General features: G+C 43.3%; 1 protein-coding gene across 7 annotated transcripts in view; it reads left to right on the top strand.

Annotated features, from left to right (window-relative positions):
* The window catches only part of NTM (neurotrimin), a 1,007,340-nt gene that overhangs the window by 796,975 nt on the left and 185,448 nt on the right, over nt 1-24,917 (top strand). For all 7 annotated transcript variants that reach the window (XM_088800814.1, XM_074321816.2, XM_074321817.2 and 4 more), the window contains one exon: nt 9,472-9,704. In XM_088800814.1, coding sequence (XP_088656940.1) covers nt 9,472-9,704 — 233 coding nt within the window. The remainder of the gene's footprint in view (nt 1-9,471; nt 9,705-24,917) is intronic.

Raw genomic sequence — 24,917 nt, 5'->3', positions numbered from 1 at the left:
ATACTGGGTCTTATATTAATTTTTGCGCCAAAAGATGCATTAGAGCTGATGGTCTGGCTAGGTCTTATTTTCGGAGAAACACGGCAGTAGTCCTTGGAATAGAGAAGTACATATTATATACGAGGTCAGACAATTAAGTTTGCGAACTCATCCTAGCAAAAGTGCAAAATACTTCATTGCTGAATCTCACTACTGTCACCTTCAAAATACTCACATTGGGAAGCTATGCACTGATGCCAGCACCTAGTTCACTCTTCAAAGCAATTTTGTAACTCTTTTTGTAACTCTTTTTCTGGAATGGCCATCAGAGCTGTCATCGTATTACCATTGATGTCCTGAATGTCATCAAAATGTCTTCCTTTCACTATTTCCTTTACCTTTGTGTAAATAAAGAAGTCATTGGGGGCCAGATCTGGTGAATGGGGAGGTTGTTCCAATACAGTTATTTGTTTACTGGCTACAAACTCCCTCACAGACAGTGCCATGTGAGCTGGTGCATTGTCATGATGCAAGAGCCATGAATTGTTGGCAAAAAGTTCGGGTCGTCTAACTTTTCATGCAGCCTTTTCAACATTTCCAAATAGTAAACTTGGTTAACTGTTTGTCCAGTTGGTACAAATTCATAAGAGATATCCCTCTGATATCAGTAAAGGTCAGCAACATCGGTGCACTGAGTTTGCGAACTTAATTGTCATACTTCATACTTCCTGTCCTGCCAGAGTTCTACCTGTCACAAGAAGACGTAGCATGAACAAACTGCAATCAGTATACACCAGGATGAAAGTATGTCTGGAGAACATTCATGGGGGATTAAAAATGTTTGCAGAGGAAAGGTAGTTGAGATACAAAATAATATTTAAAATTAGCCTTGATAGGGAAATAGGAACTTATCTAACAAACAATAAGGAAAGGCATTCCAAATAAAGTAAGCCCCTGAATCCTAAAACCAAGCAGAGTGCTCAGGTCATAGTGAGCTCAGGTCACAGTTCAATATACCAGGTACACGTCATGCCTGAAGCAGTGTGGGCTGGGAGGTGAGATGGGCTTTGTAGGAGATCATTTGCTGAAGCTCAAGCTCAAATGGCAGATGAAGTCCAAGGCGAATTCCCACTGAACTCTCTCTCAGCATACCTGGGCTCTCTTCCCTGGGAAATGTTCGTCTCCATGAAGGTGTTCAAGAGATCTTTATCTGTGTTTGGACTGTTTTGAATATGTTAAGGAAACAAATGGAAAGAAAGGCCTCCATGAGTTTTTGTTTCTTCATTTGTCCTGTTCCTTTGTGGTTTTCAGTTTTATATCACACATATGAGTGAAGTCATATAGTTCTTGACTTTTTCTGTCTCACTTATTTTGCTTAGCATGATAATCTCAAGATCCAACCACATAATTGCAAATGGCAGTATTTCATCTTTTCTTATAGCCGAGTATATAGATGATGTATTACAGAAATGTACACTTGAAACATATATAATTTTACTAACCATTGTCACACCAATAAATGTAATAAAATAAATGAATTAATTAAAAATCAATCAATCAAACAAACAAACAAAAGCTTCCAGGCAACTTTGCTCTGGCCACCTAGGGAAAAAAGGCTCAGTTGATTTTATCTGTGGTCATATGACATATCAAGAGGCCACATTGCTCAGGCTATCTTGAGTTTAGAGTCTTTCCTTGCCACATGGATGTAACACACAGTTATTGAATAAAGAAATGGCTTCTGGGAGCTATGGCTTACACACGTGATATGACCTATTAAGCAGCCCCAAGCCTTCTTCAGCATTTGAATTAGTCCTGGGTTTTGTCACTGGGAAAAATCCAAATACTGTCATTCATTTTAGCAAAGTCATTGCCCACCTAACACAGCAGAGTTTTTTTTGAGATTCTGCTACTTTATTTGACTCAGACACGAAGGATAGATGGATATGTGTGATTATTAAGAACCCTTCTCAGAGGTCCACGAAGCCAAGCCTTCTTGATTTGCCCCACATTAGAGACATGAAGGTGATGGCCTCCAGTGTTCTGATTCCCACAATGAGTAAGGGGAGTTATGTGTACTTTGTGTTTATAAATCCGGGTAGGTGGGACATACGGAGTAGATATCCTCACAGCCTGAATCTTCACTGGACATGGGCTCCATGGTCTTTTACTTCTCAGGAGTTTGTGAAAGGTGGAAGATTTTAATCAAACATTAATCAGTTGACAGATATTTAGTGAGGACTTACTTTGTACTCAATAAAATGTTGCATAGAGGGCCCTAAGGAAAATAAGGTATGGCCCTTGCCTTTCAAGAACTTACCATCTAGTCAGTGATGCAGTGATGTTATATATGTATGTGTGTGTGTGTGATGAGAAAGCAGTATGTATAATAGATTGTAAAATCCTATTATTTGCTGGGTTTCTAGTTCTAGTACATACCAAGCAATGCATTTACATGCATGGTTCCATTTAATCTTCTCATTAACCTCATGCAGGAGGAAAAGTTACTTCCATTGAAGTTGAGTTAAATGAAACTCAGCGAGGTCAGAGGACTTGTTGAGAGGCAGCAAGAAGAGTGCTGGGACATTGATTCCAACATTCTGACTGCAGAGACTGGTCTCTCTCCTCTTCCACACCCTCCCTCAGACTGTTGCTGTCTGCAGCCATGTGGGCTCACAGTGCAGTGTGTGCACAGCTGTGTTTTTCCCCTGGTCTCTTCACTTCTATCCTAAGAGTTCCTTCTGCTTCTACCCAGTCATAATCAGCCTTGTCACTATTTCCACAACCAAGAAAGATTTCATAGCATACATTCATTTTTTTAATGTAAAGCAAAAACAGTAGTGGTTGATAGATGCAAGCCCGTGTGAACAGAGTATAAGTAATGTGTTTTTCTTTCTGTATGAGAAAAAGCAACTTTATAAATATTGACATGAGTTTAGATTCCAGTAGGGTCCAAATCAGCACCCCCACCAGTGAAGGCTTCTCTTACAATAAAGACCTAAAGTGCAGTGATGTCTGAATTTTCAGCAGGTAGATGAGGAAGCAACCTGGTTTGCCCATTTGTTGATTTTCCCCAGAAGCAGATCTGAAAGATGCACCTGCCAACTGCACGGAGCCGGTGTCAGTATTTCCGAGCCATCCGCTTTGTAATGCTTCCCTGCGAAGCTTGAGGGGAGGACCTGGGCACATGCCAAATGCTCACTCGGAGGAGCCAAACTTAGGGGCAGCTGGAGCATTTCTGTGTGATAAGACGCGATTGTGACCAGGTGCTGTGAAGGGTGGAAGCACTCATTTCACTGTAGTCTCAAGCATTGCTCGAGACGTGTTGCTTTTCAAAAGCAGTTAAAGAGCCATTTGATAGAAGGAATGGTTGGATTACCCACTGCCTGCGTCCATTATAGTGCTCAGATCTTCAGGCAGGTGTGTTTAACAAAGGCCAAGCCTGGATTTTTCCCTTTTTCTTCAATAACCTTTCTGTTTATTTCAACGCACTTTCTCTGCCTTTAGAAGGTTCCAAGCTCTGTTTTTCTTTCAATTTCCACACACTCATTCATTTCCTCTCTCTCTCTCATCTCCTCCCCCATCCAAAGTCCCTTGAGTTCCTGGGTTCATGCTTGTATGGTTTTATCTCCGCTTCTCTCATCCTGGGCTTTCTCCATCGTGTTTTGTATTCCTCTACGTATAAATGCAACAAGCATGATAAAGCCAGTATTCATCAGCACAGATTAAGGATACAGAGGGCTGTAGGATTTCCCAATGAATTTAGTTTCTTTAAAATATGTTTTTAATTTTTCACAAAATATTATATTACTTTCAGGTATACAACATAGTTCTTAGACGTTCCATTTTCATGAAATATATTTTCCTTAACTTTATTTTTAGTCGGTGTGTGTCTTTTAGTCTGAAGTGAGTCTCTTGTAGGCAGCATATGTAGGGTTTTTTGTTTTTTTTTTCTTATCCATTCAGCCACCCTATGCTTTGGATTGGAGCATTTAATCCATTCACATTTAAAGTACTTATTGCTAGATATGCAGTTGTTATTGACATTTTATTATTTATATTTTTTATCTCTTTTTCTTCTTCTTGAAGAAGTCCCTTTAACATTTCTTGTAATAATGGTTTGGTTGTGATGGATTCCTCTAGCTTTTTCTTGTCTGGGAAGCCCTTTATCTGTCCTTCGATTCTAAATGATAGCTTTTCTGGGTAATCTTGATTGTAGGTCCTTGCTTTTTACCACTTTGAATATTTCCTGCCAGAGAAGGCTGCATTTTTAGAGTATTGGCACAATCAGTGCAGCTGCTGACAATTGCAGTGTGGCAGCTTTGTCTACCATGTGCTGTGCTCAGGTGCAGGATCCAGCATGGGCATGTGTGGCTGGTCCTCTCTAGTCAACTACACATGAGGCTTTTGATCATCGAAGAAAATGTATTGACAGTCTATGCAGGCTGGCCGTCTTTGGTGATCTGTGTTCGAATACACTAGGCCTATTCTCTTTAAGAAGAAACTTCTCCAAGAAAAGATACAGAGTGCAGACAGACAGACACACAGACTGAGAAGAGCACTGTGGTTCAGCAGTGAAATGATAACAAGGGTTCCTCCAAGGCTTCTGTCTGTCTGTCTGTCTGTCTGTCTGGATTCTGCCAGTATGTTGCATTGGTCAGGCCATGGGCTACATCGATGGGGGCGGCACACAGGTGGGGAGGGCCTCAGGCTTGGTGGGAGGCAAAGGCCACTCACACTAACACTGAAGGTTGATGGCCACTGCCTGGATGGCTGGAGTATGGAAGTAATTGAGAGCAGCACTGAGGCTGGAGGACAGGAAGCTTTCAGAGTTGAGAGCTGTTTGCAGTTTGGAGAGTGGGAGTTCCAGGTCTTGATCCAGAAGCCCTAGGTGTGCAAAAGCTGTTCCTTTGTTCTTTGCATGTGCGGCAGGATGGGCAAAGGGGATGCTCAGGGTGGCACCTTAGCATATCTCAAGATCGTGCAGTTCTGGAAAGTTAAAAGAGTTTCAAAGTTAAGGCAGCACACGTCCAATACTTTCTGTCTCTCTATTTCTCTTCCTGGCTGCCTCACGATGGCTGACCTGTCTAGTTCCCCAATGACAAGTGGCCATTGTGGGCACAAAGCCAGGAGTGCAGTTTCCAGGGTCTCGGCCTCACGTGGAAAGGTGCTGGCTCAGGTAGTAAATGGCCATCAACTGTGATTGGATGGCCATCAGCTGTGGCTAGTTGGCTGTCAGCTGTAACCAGTGAGCCATTGGCCACTAATATACCTGCTGTGGCTATGCTAGCAGCAAAAGGGGGGCTACCAAGAACATGGTGACTGAGCTAGCAAGCACGGATTGCAGCTGGCAATTGAGGTTGGTTGGCAGAGACAAGTGGATGGTGGGTTGCAGATCATGTGGCTCCTGCTTCCTGTATCTCCAGCCCAGCCACCAGCGAGAATACAGTGGTATGACTCCCCTACCTATGGCTCTGTGGGTGTTCCTTTTTGGCCTCACCATGTCCTGTGTTCTTATGTGGGGAGCGGGAACTGAGACCCCGCATGACACCCTGCATGACACATGGCGCAGCGAGCAGGGGCTCCTGCATGACAGCCATCTTTAGCTAACTCTTTAGCTAACTCATCTTTAACTCCCCTGGGTTAGTTAGGGAGAGTTGAATCTGAAACCTTCTTTATTCCCAGTAAATTACCTTCCCAAGGAAGATGGAAATACCATGGTTTGTTTTAAGAGTAATTTTGCAGAACTATGTTAAGGGCCGTCTCTGTAGAAAAGCCAGCCTTGCTGACTGAATTCCCACCCAGACCTTCTACTGACTCACCCACCAACCAAAGCATTCACTCTGGCTGAGAGAGCAATTATGCTCACTTTTTCTTTCTTTCTTTCTTTCTTTCTTTCTTTCTTTCTTTCTTTCTTTCTTTCTTTCTTTCTTTCTTTCTTTCTTTCTTTCTTTCTTTCTTTCTCTTTCCTTCCTTCCTTCCTTCCTTCCTTCCTTCCTTCCTTCCTTCCTTCCTTCCTTCCTTCCTTCCTTCCTTCCTTCCTTCCTTCCTTCCTTCCTTCCTTCCTTCCTTTCCCAGGGAGAATTGTGTCCTCTACATTGTCGTGGAGACTCAATAAATGAGACAGATAGATGGGGGCAGGTATGAGGAGGTAACAGGAGCTGGCCGCCAAGTTCCCTTTGTGATCCATCTCTACAGAAGCCAGCATTAATGCCGTAGAGACTCAGTAAGACTGATCTCCAGCAATGACAGTTTGGACATCTAAACATGACCTTGGATGTGCCCAAACCACAGCTGAAGCTATGCCAAATTTTCAGTGTAGTATATCACAGAGGCTGCATAACTGCTGAAAATTGGCTGTGTTGGAAGCGTTAGTGTATCTGCAAATGAACATCTTTGGCCCTGTAAGTGCGGTGCAGTGTGATGAAACTGCTTCCATTTCAGTGTATTTCCAGTAATTAGACACTCACAAGGAAGCTTAGGACACTCCTGCTCTTAGCAAGAGGCTGTGAGATGTCCCCATTGCGGGTATCCAAAGCAATGATTCCAGCACTTTAGAGGTTGTTCATCAACATTTCCTGCACCATGGCCACTCACCTGGTATCTGGTCAAATGTCAGCTGTTGGAGGAAAAAAATAACTAGGACTCTGCTCCTGGCTTCCCAGAACACACTGGCTTCCCAGAACATGTTGGTTACCAGACAGTTCTCTTCCTGTTAAGTAATGGAAAACTGTTTCACACAAGAGCCATTTCCTAGTGCCCAGTCTCTCTGCTGCTGTCATTTTACCAGTGTGGGGACAGAGCCAGGAGTGCAGTTTCCAGGCTCTCGGCCTCATGTGGAAAGGTGCTGGCTCAGGTGGTAAATGGCCATCAACTGTGATTGGATGGCCATCAGCTGTGGCTAGTTGGCCGTCAGCTGTAACCAGGGAGAAATTGGCCACTAATATAACTGTTGTGGCCATGCTAGCAGAGAATGGGGGCTAGCAAGAAGATGGTGGCTGGCAAGCGCGGATTGCAGTTAGCACGGCAGAGTGCAGTTAGCAAGGGGTTGGTTGGTCGGCAGAGAAGCGGACGGCAGGTTGTGGATCGTGTGGATCCTGCTTCCTGTGTCTCCAACCCAGCTGCCAGTGAGAGACTATAGTGGTGTGACTCCCCTATCTATGGCTCCGTGGGTGTTCCTTTTTGGCCTCACCACATCCTGCATTCTTATGTGGGGAGCGGGAGCTGATCCCCTGCATGACACCCGGCATGACAACCAGAAACCATATTTCTAAATTAATGGTTTTCAAAGTGTGGTCTCCAGACCGGGCAGTGGCCCAGCAATCTGCATTTCTCAGGGATTGCTGGTGACTGTGATGCATTGTCCTGCGGGGGACCCTGCGGGGTCTCTGCTCCCGCTCCCCATACAAGAACGCAGGATATGGTGAGGCCAAAAAGGAACACCCACGGAGCCATAGGTAGGGGAGTCATACCACTATATTCTCTCTGGCAGCACTATACTCTCACTGAAGGCTGGATCCACACTGTCCACAAACCGCCATCCACGCTTGCCAGCCCAGCCGCCATCTTCTTGCTAGCCCCCATTTTCTGCTAGCACAGCCACAGCAGTTATATTAGTGGCCAATGGCTCACTGGTTACAGCTGACGGCCAACTAGCCACAGCTGATGGCCATCCAATCACAGTTGATGGCCATTTACCACCTGAGCCAGCACCTTTCTATGTGAGGCTGAGAACCTGGAAACTGCTCTTTGGGGCTCTGTCCCCACAATGACTTAACTGGGATATTATTAGAAATTCATATTTCTGGGATCCCAAAGATTCTGAATCAGTAGGACAAACCCCTGATGGAGTTCTGATGCGAGTGGCCCATGCCCACTTCTGGAAATATCCCCTTGATCATTCCCTAATTATATCTTCTACCATGGCCGTCCTGTGTTGCTCAGAAAACACAATAAGCAGCACAGAACTTGCTGGACACCAGAGCCAAAGGCATTTCTGGTTGAGCAGTTTTCTCTATAGGAGCTCTCAGCAAGGCTTCCCACCTGCACCTGAGTGGCCCTGCAATGATCGTGTGACATTTACACAAGTACAAGCGGAAAGGATGCACAGTACAGGATGTCTCATCTCGAGAGCGACCGCCTGGGGAATCTGGTGTGCTCAGCAGCAGTGCTCAGCCATTTTATGGTCACAGACCATTTTGAGAATCAATGGAAGCAATCGTTCCTCTCCACTGAAAAATTCACTTTTGCACACAGGACCAGGATTTAGACAACCTGCCTGAGCGGTCTGACTTCGCTTCCTAGCTCTTTAACCTGGGGCAAATCACCAGACCATTCCAAACCCCAGAGTCCTGATCTTTAAAGTAGAGAATGGGTGAGATCATTTGTGTGACAGATTTGCTGCAAAAATTAAATGAGACAGTGTGGATGTAAAAGTACTTTTTAAACTGCAAAAGAATGTATAAAATTGAGGCATCATTATACATACTGTGCTCCACTGCTATTTGCAGCTTTATAGTTAGGATCAAGACACTGTGTTTGTGAATTTAGCCTAAGGCCACAGAACATCCTTGGTGCAGGGAGAGAGGGAAATGAATGCAGACAGAGATATGATGAGGAATTGACAAGGGTAGCTGGGAAATTTGAAAGTGTAGGAAAAGAGAAAGGAGCTTCTACAATTTGGGGACTCCAGATGCAGAAATCAAATAAAGACTGTCTATTTTTACATGTGCAAACAATTTTGAGATATTGGGAAAATGCCTTTAGTCTAGCAATAATTGAACTTGGCTGGCCTTGGATATCATGAAGATAAGCAGCAATGGTGGTGGTCCATATTTAGTTTTCACTTCAGAAGGCTTCTGTCAGAATTTGCTATTCTGAGATGAGAAGAAGACTGTTTAGTAGTCAAAATGTTTAATAGTTAAAATCTCTGGTCTAGCACATATATTACATGTGACTTGGAAAAATATTGAGTTTCTCTTTTCTTCAATTCCTTTTACCAGTGGAACCTTCCTCATAGGGTTCTTGTCAGTACTGGGGGGCTTAGTACACCCAAATACCTAGAAAGTAATGCGAGGGATTATCATCATCCATATTATAGAAATCCTTGGGCAAAGGGAGGGCTGGTCATGTTCAAAGGGCCCAGTTATTATGCGTGTGGAAAATGCCTCCACATTGTAACTATGAGTGGTTAGGGCTATTTGCAAAGTCCTCTGTTCAGTCCTGTGGTACTGAAGCACTGAACTGTGCAGGACCCAGAAATCAGAGACACCCAGTGTTCTAAGGCTGTTATCCCATAAGACCTCTGCCACCAAATTCTAGAAAGTTCCACCGGTGACCTATCAAAGGAAATGTGTGTGTGTGTGTGTGTATACTGGGCACAGGGAGTGAAGACAAAACATAAAACATCATCCTAGTGTTGCCGTGGCCCCACTCTGATGGCTCCCATTTTCTGTCCAGTTCCCTGACTTACCCATCTGATCTTTCTTTCAGGTGCACGATTGACAACCGAGTCACGCGGGTAGCCTGGCTAAACCGCAGCACCATCCTCTACGCGGGGAATGACAAGTGGTGCCTGGACCCACGTGTGGTCCTCCTGAGCAACACCCAAACCCAGTACAGCATCGAGATCCAGAACGTGGACGTGTATGACGAGGGCCCGTATACCTGCTCTGTGCAGACAGACAACCACCCCAAGACCTCGAGGGTCCACCTCATCGTGCAAGGTAGGCAAGGCTTGGCGGGGCAGTCCGAATTAAACACTTGTTCTGTGATCCTCAACACAGACGAGTTCTGTTTGTTCCATCCAGTCAGGGCGTCTTCCTTATTGTCATTTTTCCATGAGATGCTGAATTTTCAAATATACCAAAAACAACAAAAGAACAAGACAAACAAATGAGAAACAGAAACTCATAGACACAGACAATAGTTTAGTGGTTGCCAGAGGGTAAGGGGGGTGGGGGTGGGGGGTGGGAGATGAGGGTAAGGGGGATCGAATATATGGTGATGGAAGGAGAACTGACTCTGGGTGATGAACACACAATGGGATTTATAGATGATGTAATACAGAATTGTACACCTGAAATCTATGTAATTTTACTAACAATTGTCACCCCAATAAATTTAATTAAAAAAAAAATAGTTTCCTAGTGAATAGGATTTTTTTTTCTCTTGTTCCAATAATATATTTTCTCAGAAAATTATCTTCTAATTATCGATTTCCTTGTTTTTTTTCTCCCGTGAGATTTTTTCGATTCCATCCAATTCTAAATTCGCTTTATTTTAAGAACAGCCTTTTAGCTGTTAGGTGCTATACATCTGCCATACCCTCACACAGCCTTCAAAGAAAGCAGAGCCAAACACAGACGCTCTGAGCACCTACTTGGGACACATCCTTCACACCACCTCCCTCATTTCCAGCTTGCCTCTCCGTCTCTCACCTCCCAGCCCTAGGTTTCCAATATCACATCCTCCACTCTACTACCTATGTCTGATTCTCCATGTTTTGGCCAAACCCCAACTCTTCTTCTGCACCTCTCACCCCCGGCTTTTGAGAACTATATGTTTGTTTTGGTTTTGCATCTCTCCTGTCTTGCTGCTGCTCTCTCCATGTTTCTCAGGCCCTAGGAGTGGTCCTCATCTGTCCCCATGAAGCAGAACTGGTCCCAGGGCCCTCTGACAACACTTAAGCATGGTGGGCAGATTCCTAACTAGGGAGTACGAATCAGACCTGGCTGCTTTTTGTCTGGGAGACCTTGACCAAGTTACTAACTGAACCCCAGGGCTCCCTTCTGTACAATGGAGTCAATGTTGTGAGGAGCTGTGGTGAAGATTACATTTTACATGTACTGATGTGTAAAACACTTAGAAGAGGGCCTGACATGCAGAGGTGCTGTTTTAGTGTTAGCTATTTTCACCATTTTTTACATTTATTTACATTTATTTTTAAACATTTTTTTTTTTTAAATTAAATTTATTGGGGTGACAATTGTTAGTAAAATTACATAGATTTCAGGTGTACAATTCTGTATTACATCATCTATAAATCCCATTGTGTGTTCACCACCCAGAGTCATTTTTTTTTTAATTTTTTTTTTAAATTTATTGGGGTGACAATTGTTAGTAAAATTACATAGATTTCAGGTGTACAATTCTGTATTACATCATCTATAAATCCCATTGTGGGTTCACCACCCAGAGTCAGTTCTCCTTCCATCACCATATATTCGATCTCCCTTACCCTCATCTCCCACCCCACCCCCCTTACCCTCTTTTTGGCGGTAAGAAAAGATGATATAGGAACATTTGTGACAACATGGATAGATCTTGAGAGTATGATGCTGAGCGAAATAAGTCAGACAGAAAAAGCAGAGAACCATGTGATTTCACTGATATGTGGTATATAAACCAAAAGCAACAAAAGAACAAGACAAACAAATGAGAAACAGAAACTCATAGACACAGACAATAGTTTAGCGGTTATTTTTAAACATTTTAAGACATCTTTTGCAGCGGACCAAATACTTCGCTTTGTTATCTTAGACGCATAAAGCTCCTGCACAGTGGAGCCCAGTCCCTCTGTTGCTGTTTCTTTCCTAGTCTGAGTCCCAGTACCCTTCATCCAGCTAAATGTCACGTCCAGGGCAATAGACTTCTCTTCCAGAGGCTCCTTCAGCCACCCCTCCATGTCATTGTTCCCAAGGAAATGGTGAAGAGTCCTTGGATTATTGGTTAGAGAAACAAGGGGCAGGGCGGTGGCTTAAGAAGGAAGAAATTCAAGGAGCTGGAAGAATTAAGGGTAAGCTAGCTGTGAGAAGGCAGGAGAAAGTACAGCTTGGATCACGGATACGGACTGTGAAGAGCAAGATAGGGTGAGCAATGATGAAAAGAGGACACAACTAGAGAGAGCAGTGCGGGCACTGGCTCTGGTTTGGAATTAGGCCAGTGGGACATTGTGGTGAAGCTTGGTCATACCAAGTTGTTTTTATTTTTCCCTACTCTTTCTTTCCAAAAGGAAATTATGATGGCTTTTTCTTTTACAAGTTGTATAAGAGAATATTTGTCAAACTTCTGGGTGAAAACAGCATTTTTTAAAGAAAACAGAGTTGCATAGAAGATATCAGAGTGTATTACAAACAGCAGAGTAGCTATTCTTACATAAGGCTTTTGTTTCATTGTACATTTTTAATATAAAATACATTTTTATTGTGCATAATTGGCAAAAATAATGCTTGAGAATCAATATTCTATGAGGAGTGTCCCCAAATGCTCCATTGCCATCATTTACAATGTGTACCAGGTGGTACATTTGAAGCCATTCCCCAAGCCCCGATCATGCCCCACCCAAACACACACTCACTGCTGACAGCAGAATAGCTCACAGTGGCAGAGACACTGGGGACTATGCGCTATTACAGACATTTGCTTTAGGAAGTGGGACCTTTATGGAACTGGAAAATGGAAAGAATACTGAAAACTTCTGAATCCTCCTTGAAAACCAGGACCATGTTTTTGTCATTTTTTTCCCCTTAAGCCCATTCTCTCCGGCTCCTGGGTGAGTGCCTTATACAAAGTATACAATTAATAACTGCTTATAGAGGAAAGGGGCTAGAATTATAGCCCAGAGGTCTTATCTAGGCTCAAAGAGCAAAGGTTGCGTATGTGGGAGGTGGGGAGATGGGAGATCAATCTTCACTCATGTCCAAGCTAATGGAAAATGTCTAATCCCCAGCTAGGTGTTTCCATCTGTGACTTGGCTAGATGCCCTCTTAGCATGACACACCACCTCAAGTATTGGAATCTCATCTTGGGCTAATTTTCGAATGCTGATGGGTATATTGATCTGGAGACAAGCTGGGTTAAAAAAGGCACTGGTCTTGTACACGGGCTCAGCCCAAGCTAATCCGCTGTCGATATGCCTGGCCTGAGCATTATTGACACTTTAATGAATAGAGGACCACAGTTTTTCAGAGGCAACCTGTCCCCCCTCTTTAAAAGCAATCAGACAAACTAAATAGAGCCAGACTCCCCTGTTTCTGTACTGGAAAGAGGATACATCACCATCCAGGATTTAAAAAAAAAGATATATCTTGGGATCATTTATTGTACTGAACATCAACCCTAATTCCTCCAGCAGACGCTGACTGTCTGGATTTTGTTGAAGTTGCTATTCAACCCTGAGCAGAATGCTGCTGGAATGAAAGGCATATTAAGTTTTCAAAATGGTATTATAATCATTAAACACACACACACACACTCACTCTCACACACTCACACTCATGGAATAGCTGCAGCAAAATAGAACTAAACTGATATTTTCCCATGAGTATGTGTGTTTGTGTGTAAGAGTATGTGTATTTATGTATATGTACTAAGCTTTATATATAAGTAAACCCACACAGAAGGAAAGTAATGCATTTTTCTAGTATGTGAACTGCTGAATGTCTGAGATTATGCCTTTCTCATTACTATCGAATATGCCTTCTGCCCCACTAGTTCTTTGTACTGTATCTTCTCTATGGCTGTGATTCAATTACGTGTCGTTCTTGCTGACAGGTAGGATGCCATCTTTGTATCTGCCTGAGAATCAGACCCTTCAGCCCTTTGTGCATGCACTTATTCATGCCTGCATTTATTCATACAGACAATAACCACTGAGAAAGGACTCTGGGTACTGGAACTGTGGCAGAGCACTTAGCATGTGAAGTTGAACACAAAGCTGCCCTGGAAGAGTTAGTTTCTATTCGTGTACAATGTTTGCCGAATTCATCCCCAGGAATTTAGCTCCTGGGAGTACAGGTACTGTTGGCTGAATCCTTCCTGGGCATCATCCTGCTCCACACACTCCTAAACCCACCTACAGTATGGGTCTTCTTCCCCCCTTGTTGTCTGATTAGACATTTTAATAGAATTCAGAAGTGACCTATACTGAACTCAGGTTGGTCCGTTTATGCGACATCCAACTTCCCTAGTGCTGCCAAGTACTGGTCTGTCCATTAGCTCAAGCACAGGATGGGAAGCCTAGGGGCCTTTCTTCGGTTCATGTTTTCCAGAGCTTCAACTATAAGCATGATTGGCAGTCCTTCCAACCCTTAGGAGCCTTTCACTGGTGGCAAGTTCTAGGTGTGTGCTTTGTTTTCTAGTATATTTCTAAAATCTGTTAATAACACTTCATATCCTTGTAATAAATGAAAAGGGAAATGCTTGTTCCTTTTTTTTCTTCAGTGAATCATTGCTTTATTTCTCACTACCTGTTGCTGTTGGAATATAATTTCTTTTTTTTTTTTTTTTAAGATAGCTCTACGGCTACATAAGCTCTTAAGCTCTTCTAAATCTTTCCCATGTCTACAGGGGCCGAGTGGTTTCCAAAGATCCCAGCAGGGCTGGTCAATGTCTTGAGCATGGAATGGGGCCAGTCTGGCCTGAGCTGCAGAGGAAAGTCCCTGCAGGGGGCAATATAGGGGGATAGAGGGGCAACTAAGTATAGCCATATAAAACACCAGACAGAGTAAGGGTGAGTTTCAAACCACAGAGAACTCAGCCTTCAGGGACAGACATGTAAGAAGAGCCTGTAGGGAAAAGGTAATAGTGCTTCTGATTTGCACTGTCCAGGGTCAGTGTGGAAAGAGGAGCAGGCTCGGGGCTGTAGACAGAACCCAGGGAGGACTCACATGAGATAAGCCTCCTGGGCAAGCCAGGAACAGGAGCAGCCTTGGTGAGGAGAGCAGCCTGGAGCCAGTGTGGAAGGGAGATGGAGGCGAAGGCAGCAGGGGCTGGTGGCAGGCAGGGGGAGGTGACAGGAAAACTGAGCAAAGTAGCTACTCCTCAGTGTGTATTTCAATTTAAATTAGCTAAAGCCGAATAAAATGTACTTCTTCAGTCAATCTAGCCTCATTTCAAGTGCTTCAGTAGCTACACGTGACCAGTGGCTACTGCATTGGACAATACAGATATGGGCTATCCCTACCATTGTAGAAAGTTCTGCTGTGCTGTGCTGTAAGTGATTACTGTTATGGGCCAGCAGGGGTTAAAGCAAGGGTTTCATTGACCTAAAGGCCCGGGTGTGGTGCCAAAAGTAGACTGGAATTTTGTACAGAAGATGCAAATAAGCAAAGATGGAGATCTTTTAGAGACAAGAGAGAATTGTTGAAAAAGATGAACTGGAGTTCCGCTGTTAGCTAGCACAGAGAAGAAGGGCCACAGTCTGAAGATGTAGCTAAAGAACAGACAGAATTTGAGGACTGGGTGAGTGTGGGGAGGGGGGAGGGGAGTCCGTCAGAACAGAAAGATCCCTGCCTTGGAGCCCCAGGGGAGGTTAACACTGAGACATCTAAAGCGTCAAGAAGTAAAGCATCCCATGGTAGCAGAGGTGGAGGGGTTCATACTTAGAGTCTTGAATTTAAGATGCCTTGAAAACTCTTCAAAATGACTTTGTGAAAAGTAAGAAACACCACCCATGGATTTGCATGCCCACTTAGGCAGCCAGACAAAATCTTTTAGACCAGAGTGAGGAAGATCTATCTACGGTTTATTAAAATTTGGGTCTAATGATTTCCATCCCTTTGACCTCAGGGTGTTCTGCTTTATGAGCGTAATTAATAAGAGGCTGCTTCTGGAGTCAAGCTGCATATTTTAACCCTTTCCCAGTGTTAACCTGCTGCAGAACCACTCAGCTCCTCAGAATTATCTAAAAAGTGGCCACACCCCTTTTTCCTTTTTTGCCTTGGACGAGGCCACATCTTAGAAAGCACAGCGTGAATAAAACGCTCCATGAGGCCCAATCCTTAGTCAAATTAAGGGTAGCGTAGAAGACATCTCAAAAGCCCTAACTGAATTTCTAAAAGCCCTCCTGTGAAAGACAGAGCAGCAGAGCTGTCCAGGTGGTCCACACAGTAATAGGACGGTGGCGTTATCTAAGCAGAGGCCTGGGTGGAATACTCCTGGGCTTTTAAATCACTTAGAGACCTATTTGCATGATAGACAAGGTTAAATATGGTGCTTATATAATGGGGAATGAGTGTAATAATAACAATAATAATAATAATAATAATAATAATAATGGCTTTTGTCCTCTTTGTCAGTTTTCAAGACCCTATCTTGGTCTCTCTTTTGTTGTTGGAGTATCTAATCACCCCCTCCCTTTTGTTTGGTGTAAATGAGTTTTCCTATTTCTTCCCAGGCAGAATTAATCTGAAAATCCCTGCTATTGTTTGATAGTTAATTACCTGCCTTTTGGAGTCAAACAGCTCTGAAGCTCAAGTGAAAGGGGTGGGGGCTGGCGAGTGTCTATGGAATGGCATGAGGGTGAGAGAAAGAGGCCAGGTCAGTGCCGCACACTCCCTGTGTTTATGGAATTCCAGAGAGAAGGCGACTAGGCCAGGGGCATACCTGGCACAGGCAGGCAGGTGACTTGCAAATAATAGAGCTTTGGAGGCACCAGCCTTTCATCAACCTTTGATTGTCTTCCTGCTCTGAACTCTCCTCTTACCCACCTGATGTGTATAATCCTGTTGCTTTCCAATCCTGAATAATTAATTGACCTTGTCAAGCCAAACTCATTATTATGATTAAGAGAACAGGAACAATAACTTTTAATTTCTAGACACCTACGCTCCATAGGCTCCCCCTCAACTCTGAACCTGAATAAAAGGAAATTTGAAACATAACATATCAAAGGGAATAATGTGCTCTAATCCTCATATTGAAGGCAAAGTTTTCTGTTTCTCCAGCCACATCACCCAGAACACAACATACCCTCCTAGCAGTGCAGGGCTCCCGTAGAGCTGAGAAGACCAACTAATTTCCATTCACGCTGCATCTTTGCTGAGTCCGCGGTGGAGGGAAACATTGCCATCCAATTCTGATTCAACAGAAGTCACCTTCTGAGTACATCTGCGTTGTTCAGGTGTCAATAGCCCTGTGTGACAGTAAGTCACATTTGCCATTCCAAACTGCTTTGCAAATCATCTCTCCTCTTCCTGCCCTGTTCAAGAAGTAGATGAAAATGCACATTTGGTCTAGTCAGAAGACTGTGCATCTGAATTCAACAGAAGTTTCTAAGAGTCAGGAAATTAAATTCCACACAAAAAATTAGAGTGTTCCTCAGAGCACCCTGGAGAATGACAAAGAAGGGGGGCATTTTACCTGAAATTCATTTACAAAATGTAGACAGCACATAAATGAGACAACTCAGTTCTACCTGGTGAGTTTTAAACTTTCTTGATGCAGTTACTGACAGCAGAGGGACAAAATGTGTTATACTAACATTTCAGTAAACCCTCTGAAACATTATCTGTCTGCAAAGCCAAGCAGGGTAGTCTGTTAGACTAAAGCTAGCTGAGCAAACTACTATAATAAGTCATATTGGTTTAATAATGACATTTTCTGTGCTTTCTGGAGTGGCTAGGGCAGGTTCTTATGTTTTCTAAGCAGTTTAGAAAACTCGGCATCTACTTTCTGGTGCTGCCTCGCCAGAACAGTAAACAATAAAAAGCAGTAAAGAATAGGGTCCCTGTGTCCAAGCCATCCACACCACTTATGGCTCTAAGGGAGCAGAAAGCTCAGCTGACCCTACTGCTTCACAACAAACACTTCTAGGAGTTAGGCAACAGCCCTCCCACAGAAGCAGTTAGAGCTCCCAAGGGAAGGTCTTGAAGCAACCACAGAATTCTTATCCCTTAGGTGGTTTTGCCCAGGGAGTCTGAGCTGCCTCAGATACCAATACCATAGGGTTGAGAAAAGTGGCTCTGATTCCTCCTGGATCATGTGTGTCTCTGCAGCCTCCAAGTGACACATGGTGTCATTTTATTGTGGGGAAAAGGCAAACAATTCCTACATGCAATCCTTTAGACTCCCATCCCCATACCAGAAGCTGCCTGTGGTTTATTTAAGCTGAACTTGAAGCAAATACTCTTAATTCAGGATTATATGAGGTCTCTTTATGGTCTCATGACCCACAGGTACAGACTGGGCTAATCCTAGAATACATCCAAAACAACCCTCATTGCTCCATTCCCAAAGCCTGCACCTAAAGGGTGTGTATAAAATGATATCAAAGGCAACATTGTTGATCTGAGTGCATTAACTCTTGGACTCTTCGGTTCTCAAAAGCCTCAAAAGTCTCTGACAATTATCTTCTCGCTAAAATGAAAATACCTAGTATCTTAGGACAGGGTAAGAATTTGGTGACTAAGTCTCTTAGTCTATCAGTTGTCACACTGAGGACTGTCAACTGACACATTTCAATTCCAATTAAGAGTATTTTGAAGACAATAACTGGGGACAGAAAAATTCAGACAGAGCTCCTGCCTGGTCTAGCCCAGGAGACAACTATACTAACAAATAACTTTCCTATCGAGTAACAGGGATTAAGGTGCTTATACATATAAATGCTATACGAGGTCTGACAATTAAGTTCACGAACTTGTTGCAATGATGTTGCTAACCTGTTTTGATATCAGAGAGATTATTCATTATGAATTTGTACCAACTGGAAAACAGTTAACCAAGTTTACTATTTGGAAGTGCTGAAAAGACTGCATGAAAAAGTTAGACGACCTGAACTTTTTCGACAACAATTCATGGCTCTTACATCACGACAATGCACCAGCTCACACGGCACTGTCTGTGAGGGAGTTTTTAGCCAGTAAACAGATAATTGTATTAGAACACCCTCCCTACTCACCTGATCTGGTCCCTGATGATTTCTTTCTTTATCCGAAGACAAAGGAAATATTGAAAGGAAGGCATTTTGATGACATTTAGGACCTCAAGGGTAATATGACGACAGCTCTGATGGCCATTCCAGAAAAAGAGTTCCAAAATTGCTTTAAGGGGTAGACAAGGCTCTGGCATCAGTGCATAGCTTCCCAAGGGGAGTACGTTGAAGGTGACCATAGTGATATTCAGCAGTGAGATATGTGGCCCTTTTTCTAGGATGAGTTCACGAACTTAGTTGTCAGACCTCATAAATACACCAACAGGGTCTAATTGAATTTATCTGTGAGATTAGGCAAAACTGCAAAGTTGCATTTCACCAGGGTCTTCAATCCTGAGAAGGACTTTTCAGGGGATATGGAGAGGAGAAGGTATCCTGGGCAGGAGCAATAGTATGTGCAACGCTTGAAAATCTGAATGTGTAGGTCACACTGAAGCAAGAGTGGGGACTCTAAGTGGTGCCGGGGTGGGGTTCCTGGAGTGAAATCACTAGACACAGAGCCGGAAAGATAGGCTGCACCTGACTTGTGGATGCTCTGTGTGCCATGGGAAGGAGCACATGAGAAGCAGTTGGCCTTGGGCCATGTCAGTTTTCAACACAGGCTTGGTTTTCCTTGTTCCTCAAAACCCTACTTCTCTTCCTCAAGGAAAGTTGCATTCCATTGTTTTAGCAAAGGACAAATATCCAGAAGGCTGTCAGTGGTATAGAAAATGACAAGTACCATTGGGAAGGAAGGAGAATTATTGGAAGGAAAGAAGATCTCTAAACCCAACTGGCTCTGTGTCCCTTGCATGGTAAAGATAGAAAGGGGAAAGATTGCCGAAGACCCTCTACCACCGGGTCATTTTTTGAACACACTGAAACATATGTTTTATAACTGCTGTCACAATGATTTTTGTTTTCCCCACTGTACAGTTAATATGCATTTCTTTGTATACTAGCAAATAGAGAACATGGTACTGGGGCTTTGGGCTCTGTCGTCATCATAATGATTGTACCAGAGAAGATGACGATATTACTAAGGATAAAACAGCTGCAGGAAGGGTTCCACGACCCTCAGGAACCATTGGGCTAGTCCGTCGCCAGCCGTCACCTTTCACTGTGCCTGAGAGCCCACATGCAGATGAGAAGCTCGGTGTTTCAGATGTTGTCAGTCTGATTTATATTTAGGCTTTAAGGTGTCAGCACTTGGAGTCTATCTTAAGACTTATATTCCTGTTGAACGTTGTCTGTGGTAAATTAGTGTTGAACGTCGGTACAACATCTAATTGGCTTGTGTTGGAGTTGGGCTCAGTGGTGAAATGCTGCTGGAGCTGGTGGAGCACAACATTTTTCTTTTAAGAGATCTTCATTTCATGTTATTTGAGAAAAAAAAATATTGATTTAAAATTAGGACAGTTTAATTTGGTGGCATGTTTTCTTTATGTCTCAATTATATATTCATGTCTTTGTGGTAAACTCAGCTGGTGGGGAGATTAAGAATTCAAAAAAGAGGATTTTCACTTGGCAAATACTGCTTTCTACTGTGATTAATTGAGAGTCTGCATAGTGAACCTGGTGTTGGCTCCCTTGGGGATGGAATAGCTTAGTACAAAGAAGTAAATCTCAGGATTTAGGAGTCCTGGATTCCAGTCTGATCTTGACAATAAGTACCTGGAAAAATGACCTACTTCTTTAATCTATTTTAGATTACACACACTTTATCAAATCATTTTGATATATCACATAATCTAATTTGGAGGAAAGTACCAAATAGATGCAGGGAAGCAGGGCACCACTGCATATTAACATCCTTCATTTTTGTAATCATTTATTAGCAATAAAGGTTTTCAGGCTCTTCTATTTATCTTATCTTATGTTGCCTCCTTTAAACAGACCGAATCCTCTGTGCTGAAAATGCATACATGTTCTCTCGCTGACTTGAGTCCATATTCCCAAGAATTTACCTGGATTGTGTCCCCTTTTTTTTCCAACCTGAGTCCCCCCTTTGAGCCCTAGTGTTTCTGGTTTTCTGTCTTGCTGACCTGGTGATGTTCCTCTGCTCTCTTGCCACCATTACCTTTGCTCTCACAATTCCATTTGGGCATGCTTTGTGGTGGTGTTATAGAGCTATGAACCTGGACTTCAGAAAGGGCCACTTGGGTAATGTTGCCCTTCACTCTAAGTCCCCAGACTGGCCAAGAAGCCCTTTCTTCCGACCCTGAGAAAGGGAGATCAGAACTTTTGATTTTCTTTTTTCTCTGTAGCTCGTGCGTAGACTACCATGTATCAAGTACTGATCCAAGCTTGTAGAGATAAAAAGATGAATGAGACTGGTCCCTATGATCAGGGCATATAACGGGGGTGGGGCACAATTAACTTGTAAAAAGGGAGCAGCTGTGACAGAGCCGTTCACAAGAATCCTAAAACTCAGAGGTAGAGGAGTCTCCCTAAGCTTGGTGGTGGGGGTTGGGCGTCTGGGAAACACAGACAAATAGAAGTCTTTTCAAATGGATGGTCTGACATTTCAGTTCTCAGCTGTTAAAATGAAAATGAAGTAGCTAGTCTGCCCACACCTCCTCTGCTTTCCATCACCCACCCTTTCTTCATCCGCAGCCAGAGTGATCTTTTCAAACTTGAATTTGATGGTACCTCCAGGATTTCTCCTTAACCTCAGAGAGCCAGTCTTTATCAAGGCCTGGGAGGAGCTCGCTCTTCACTCTTGGCTCACACCACACTCTGCCTCACCGTTCTCCTTTTATTCTATTGTTCCTGTCTCGTACTTTCCCGTCATGGGCCCATTCTACCTTCTCTCCTCTCTGCCTTGCATTCTCCTCCTCTTCTCTCTCAGTTAACCCTATTTATCTTTCAAATATTAACCAGAATATGCTTCCTTAGGGATGCTTTCTCAAACCTGCCTCTGTGAGATTAACCACCCACCCCCCACATCCCCCCAGGATATAGAGCCCTGCACGTTGTATTTCTTGCCACAGTTAGTGTGATTATTTGATTACGGTTGCAAGCCTCCTGAGGGCAGGATGCCCGTCTGCTTGTGCGTTCCATTCTCAGTGCCTGGAACTTAATAGGGGCTCACAGCTACTGCTTGGATAATAAGTGGACCTGTAAAGCTTCTTTTTTCAATCATTCAGCAAAGTGATTCATTGTGTGTTGGGACTGGCTGTGGTAGGTTGAATAACAGCCACCCAAAGTTATCAGATTCTAATTGTTGGATTCTGAATGTTAGCTTATATGATGTCATCTTTGCAGTTATAAGTAAGTTAAAGATATGAGATGGGGAGACGACCCTGGATTATCCAGGTAAGTCCTAAATGCAATCACATGTATATATACATATAAGAGGGGGATTTGATAGAGCACACACACAGAGAGAGAGTAGGTGATGTGAAGATGCAGCAGACAGGGAGAGATTGAAAGTTGCTGCCCTTGAGGACTGGAGATATGTGGCCATGAGCCAAGGAATGTTAACAGCCATCAGAAGCTAGAAGAGGCAAGGAACAGATTCTCCCCTAAAGCATCCAGAGGAAATTCAGCCCTTCCCCCACCCTGATTTCAGCCTTCAGCAACTGATTTTGGGCTTTCTGGTCTCCAGAACTGTGAGGCAATACATTTCCGTTGTTTTAAACCACTGAATTTGTGGTAATTTGTTACATCATCCATAGGAAATTAATATACTGACATTCAATATTTTTAATCCCTGATGGCTGGAAGTCAGAAAAAGTTGTTATTCCAAATCTGCTAGAAGTTTAGGTTTGATCATTGTGAAAGTTGAAGTAAAACTCACCTTTGGGGCAGACTATTTTTCATTATTTCTTTTTAAAGGAATCTCTTTGGAGATCCTACACTAAGGCTATACTTTAGGGATCAATACTAAGAGTTTACTCTTTGATGTTGAAAACAACTGTCCCTGGGTCCTTAGGGGAGGGGAACGGTCACATAATGGACTGAGAGAAAGGAATGTCCCCAAGCTTGATGGCAGGGCTTGGGTGTCTGGGAAGAAGACTAATGTTGCCTCACATTAGGCTCTGAGATTTTGCTGGGGAAAGCAGGACTAGAATTGAAGATAGAATTGTTAAGCGCTTTCTTGTTAACTAGGAGGGGAGTCTATTACCTGGACTTGATCTCTAGTATTTGTCTCTTAAGCATCTCAAATGCAAAAGGAACAAAATGGATCTCTTGAATTCTAGCCATCTTTCCCCACTGTCCCCTCACCTGACCCCAAGCTTACTCCTTCTATAGTCTTTGTACCCAGTAAATGGCAAATCCATTCTTCTAGTAGCTCATGTAAAAAACCTCAGCATCCATCCTGACTCCGTTTTTCCTCCCATACTCTTCCTCAGTTTTGAGTGTATCCTGTTAAAATTGCTGAATTTTGAAATGTATCCAGAATTCCACCACTTCTCCCCACATCCAGTTCAACTGCCCTGTCCCAAGACATCAGGGTCTTTGTCTGGAATATTCTATAGCTACCTACCTGAGCAGTCCCCATTTTTCACTCTCGCTGCCTATTATCTGTTCTTCACACTCAGCAGGGATATTCCTTTACAGACTCCATCATTTCTCTGACCAGTCCTCCCAGTACCAAATCACTCATGGTAAAACCCAAAGTCCTTACCATGGCCTAATTGTTCCTATACCGTCTGACCCATGGCATCTCTCTGACTTCTAATATACTCCCTCTTTCTTACCCTGTCTCTGCTACTCCTTGATATTCTTGGAATATGCTGAAGGGTCTCCAACCTTAGGGCCTTGCAGCCCTCGCTGCTGGTCCCCCGTGCCAGGTCCCCCTCAGTGTTCTCCTGTCTTCTTCAAGTCTCTGCTCAAAGGTCACCTTATGGGAGAGGTCTCTCTGCTCCCTACCCCACCTCATCACTCTCTATCACCTTTCATATTTGTTTTTCCTTATAACATAGATCTCTTATGGGCATGTCGTGTGTTTACATCTTTAAGAGCCATAGTGTGTTTCACTCCACTAGAGCAAATGCTCCATGAGGGTAAGGACTTGGCCCCTGTTTATTCGTTGTTGTGTCCAAGTGCCTAGAATAGGATCTGGCATGCAGCAGGCCCTTAATAAATATCTGTTGAATAAATAAATGAATGAAAACCAGGGCCTGCCATTAAGTAAATGTGTGTGTGTGTGTGTGTGTGTGTGTGTGTGTGTACTCTGTTTCTGTTGCTTGAATGAATGTGAGAGTGAACTTTTCTGTTATTTCTATCAAAATCATGTGGTCACCCTATTCTCAAACAAGATGACAGTAAGCCAAATTTTACAGGGTGGAATTTGTTATCAACGTCATGGAAAGGGTTAGTACTCCAGACTTACAGAATGGCACACAGAAGGAAGGGCTCGAGAGACATGAGTGTGTGTCACTCTGGATGGCAACCTAGATAGAAAGCATGAGTCATATCCCAACCTGCAGAGGGGAAGAGGACCAGACCTCTGACAACCCAGGAAGTTCAGATTTCATCGTGGAAGGGATGGGAAATCATAGACAGTTTGAAGCAAGGAAAGTACACAAGTCATGTTTCAAAAAGACCTTTGCCATCAGATTGGAGGATCAATCGAGGGAGAGTTTTGAGGCAGAGGCTCTGAGAGAGAATGAGGATGTGGTTTATACCATGTTACGCTTTTCCTGACCTGGAGATATCCTCTCTCTTCTTGAGGGGTTAGACAAATAGTGCTTTAGAGGAGGTGACTAAAGCCAACGGTGTGCACGCACAGTAAGAGGGGGACTTCACCCCACCTTTACCAGATGGTCCTACTCCAAAGAGACAAGTATTTTTCTCAATGTGTGGGTTGTGAAGGTTGAAAGTAAATAGAATTCAGTGTTTACACCTTTGCAAAAGTTTTATGTTTATCCATTTACAAATAAGGAAAACGTACTGTTCCAGATTTTGTTAGGGTTTGGAATTCTGAAAATATGGCTTTCAGTTTATTGAAATGAAACTGGGTCACCAAGAGAAGATAAGGTTTACAGCAGCCCATGAAGAAAGGGTAAAGTTTCAGATACAACAGGATAGGACAGGAGCAAGCACCAGAAGGGACTTTTCAACAGAAGGTATTTGGAAATGGAAAGAGGATGGCAGGTTTACAGAATAACAAAACCTGCGATACCAAAGCTGCCTAGAGAAGCACCCACTCCTGCTGTCTGCCTCAGAATCTCATAAGGAACTTATTAGAAAAAATAAAGAAGGAGGAGGAGGTTGACTGTTTCCCAGACCAACT

This window comes from Rhinolophus sinicus, chromosome 9 (genome assembly GCF_057876585.1).
Source record: "Rhinolophus sinicus isolate RSI-liver-muscle chromosome 9, RSI-T2T, whole genome shotgun sequence".
Lineage (NCBI taxonomy): Eukaryota > Metazoa > Chordata > Mammalia > Chiroptera > Rhinolophidae > Rhinolophus > Rhinolophus sinicus.
The sequence above is the reverse complement of the archived record's forward strand: the minus strand, read 5'-3'. Positions and strand labels throughout refer to the sequence as shown.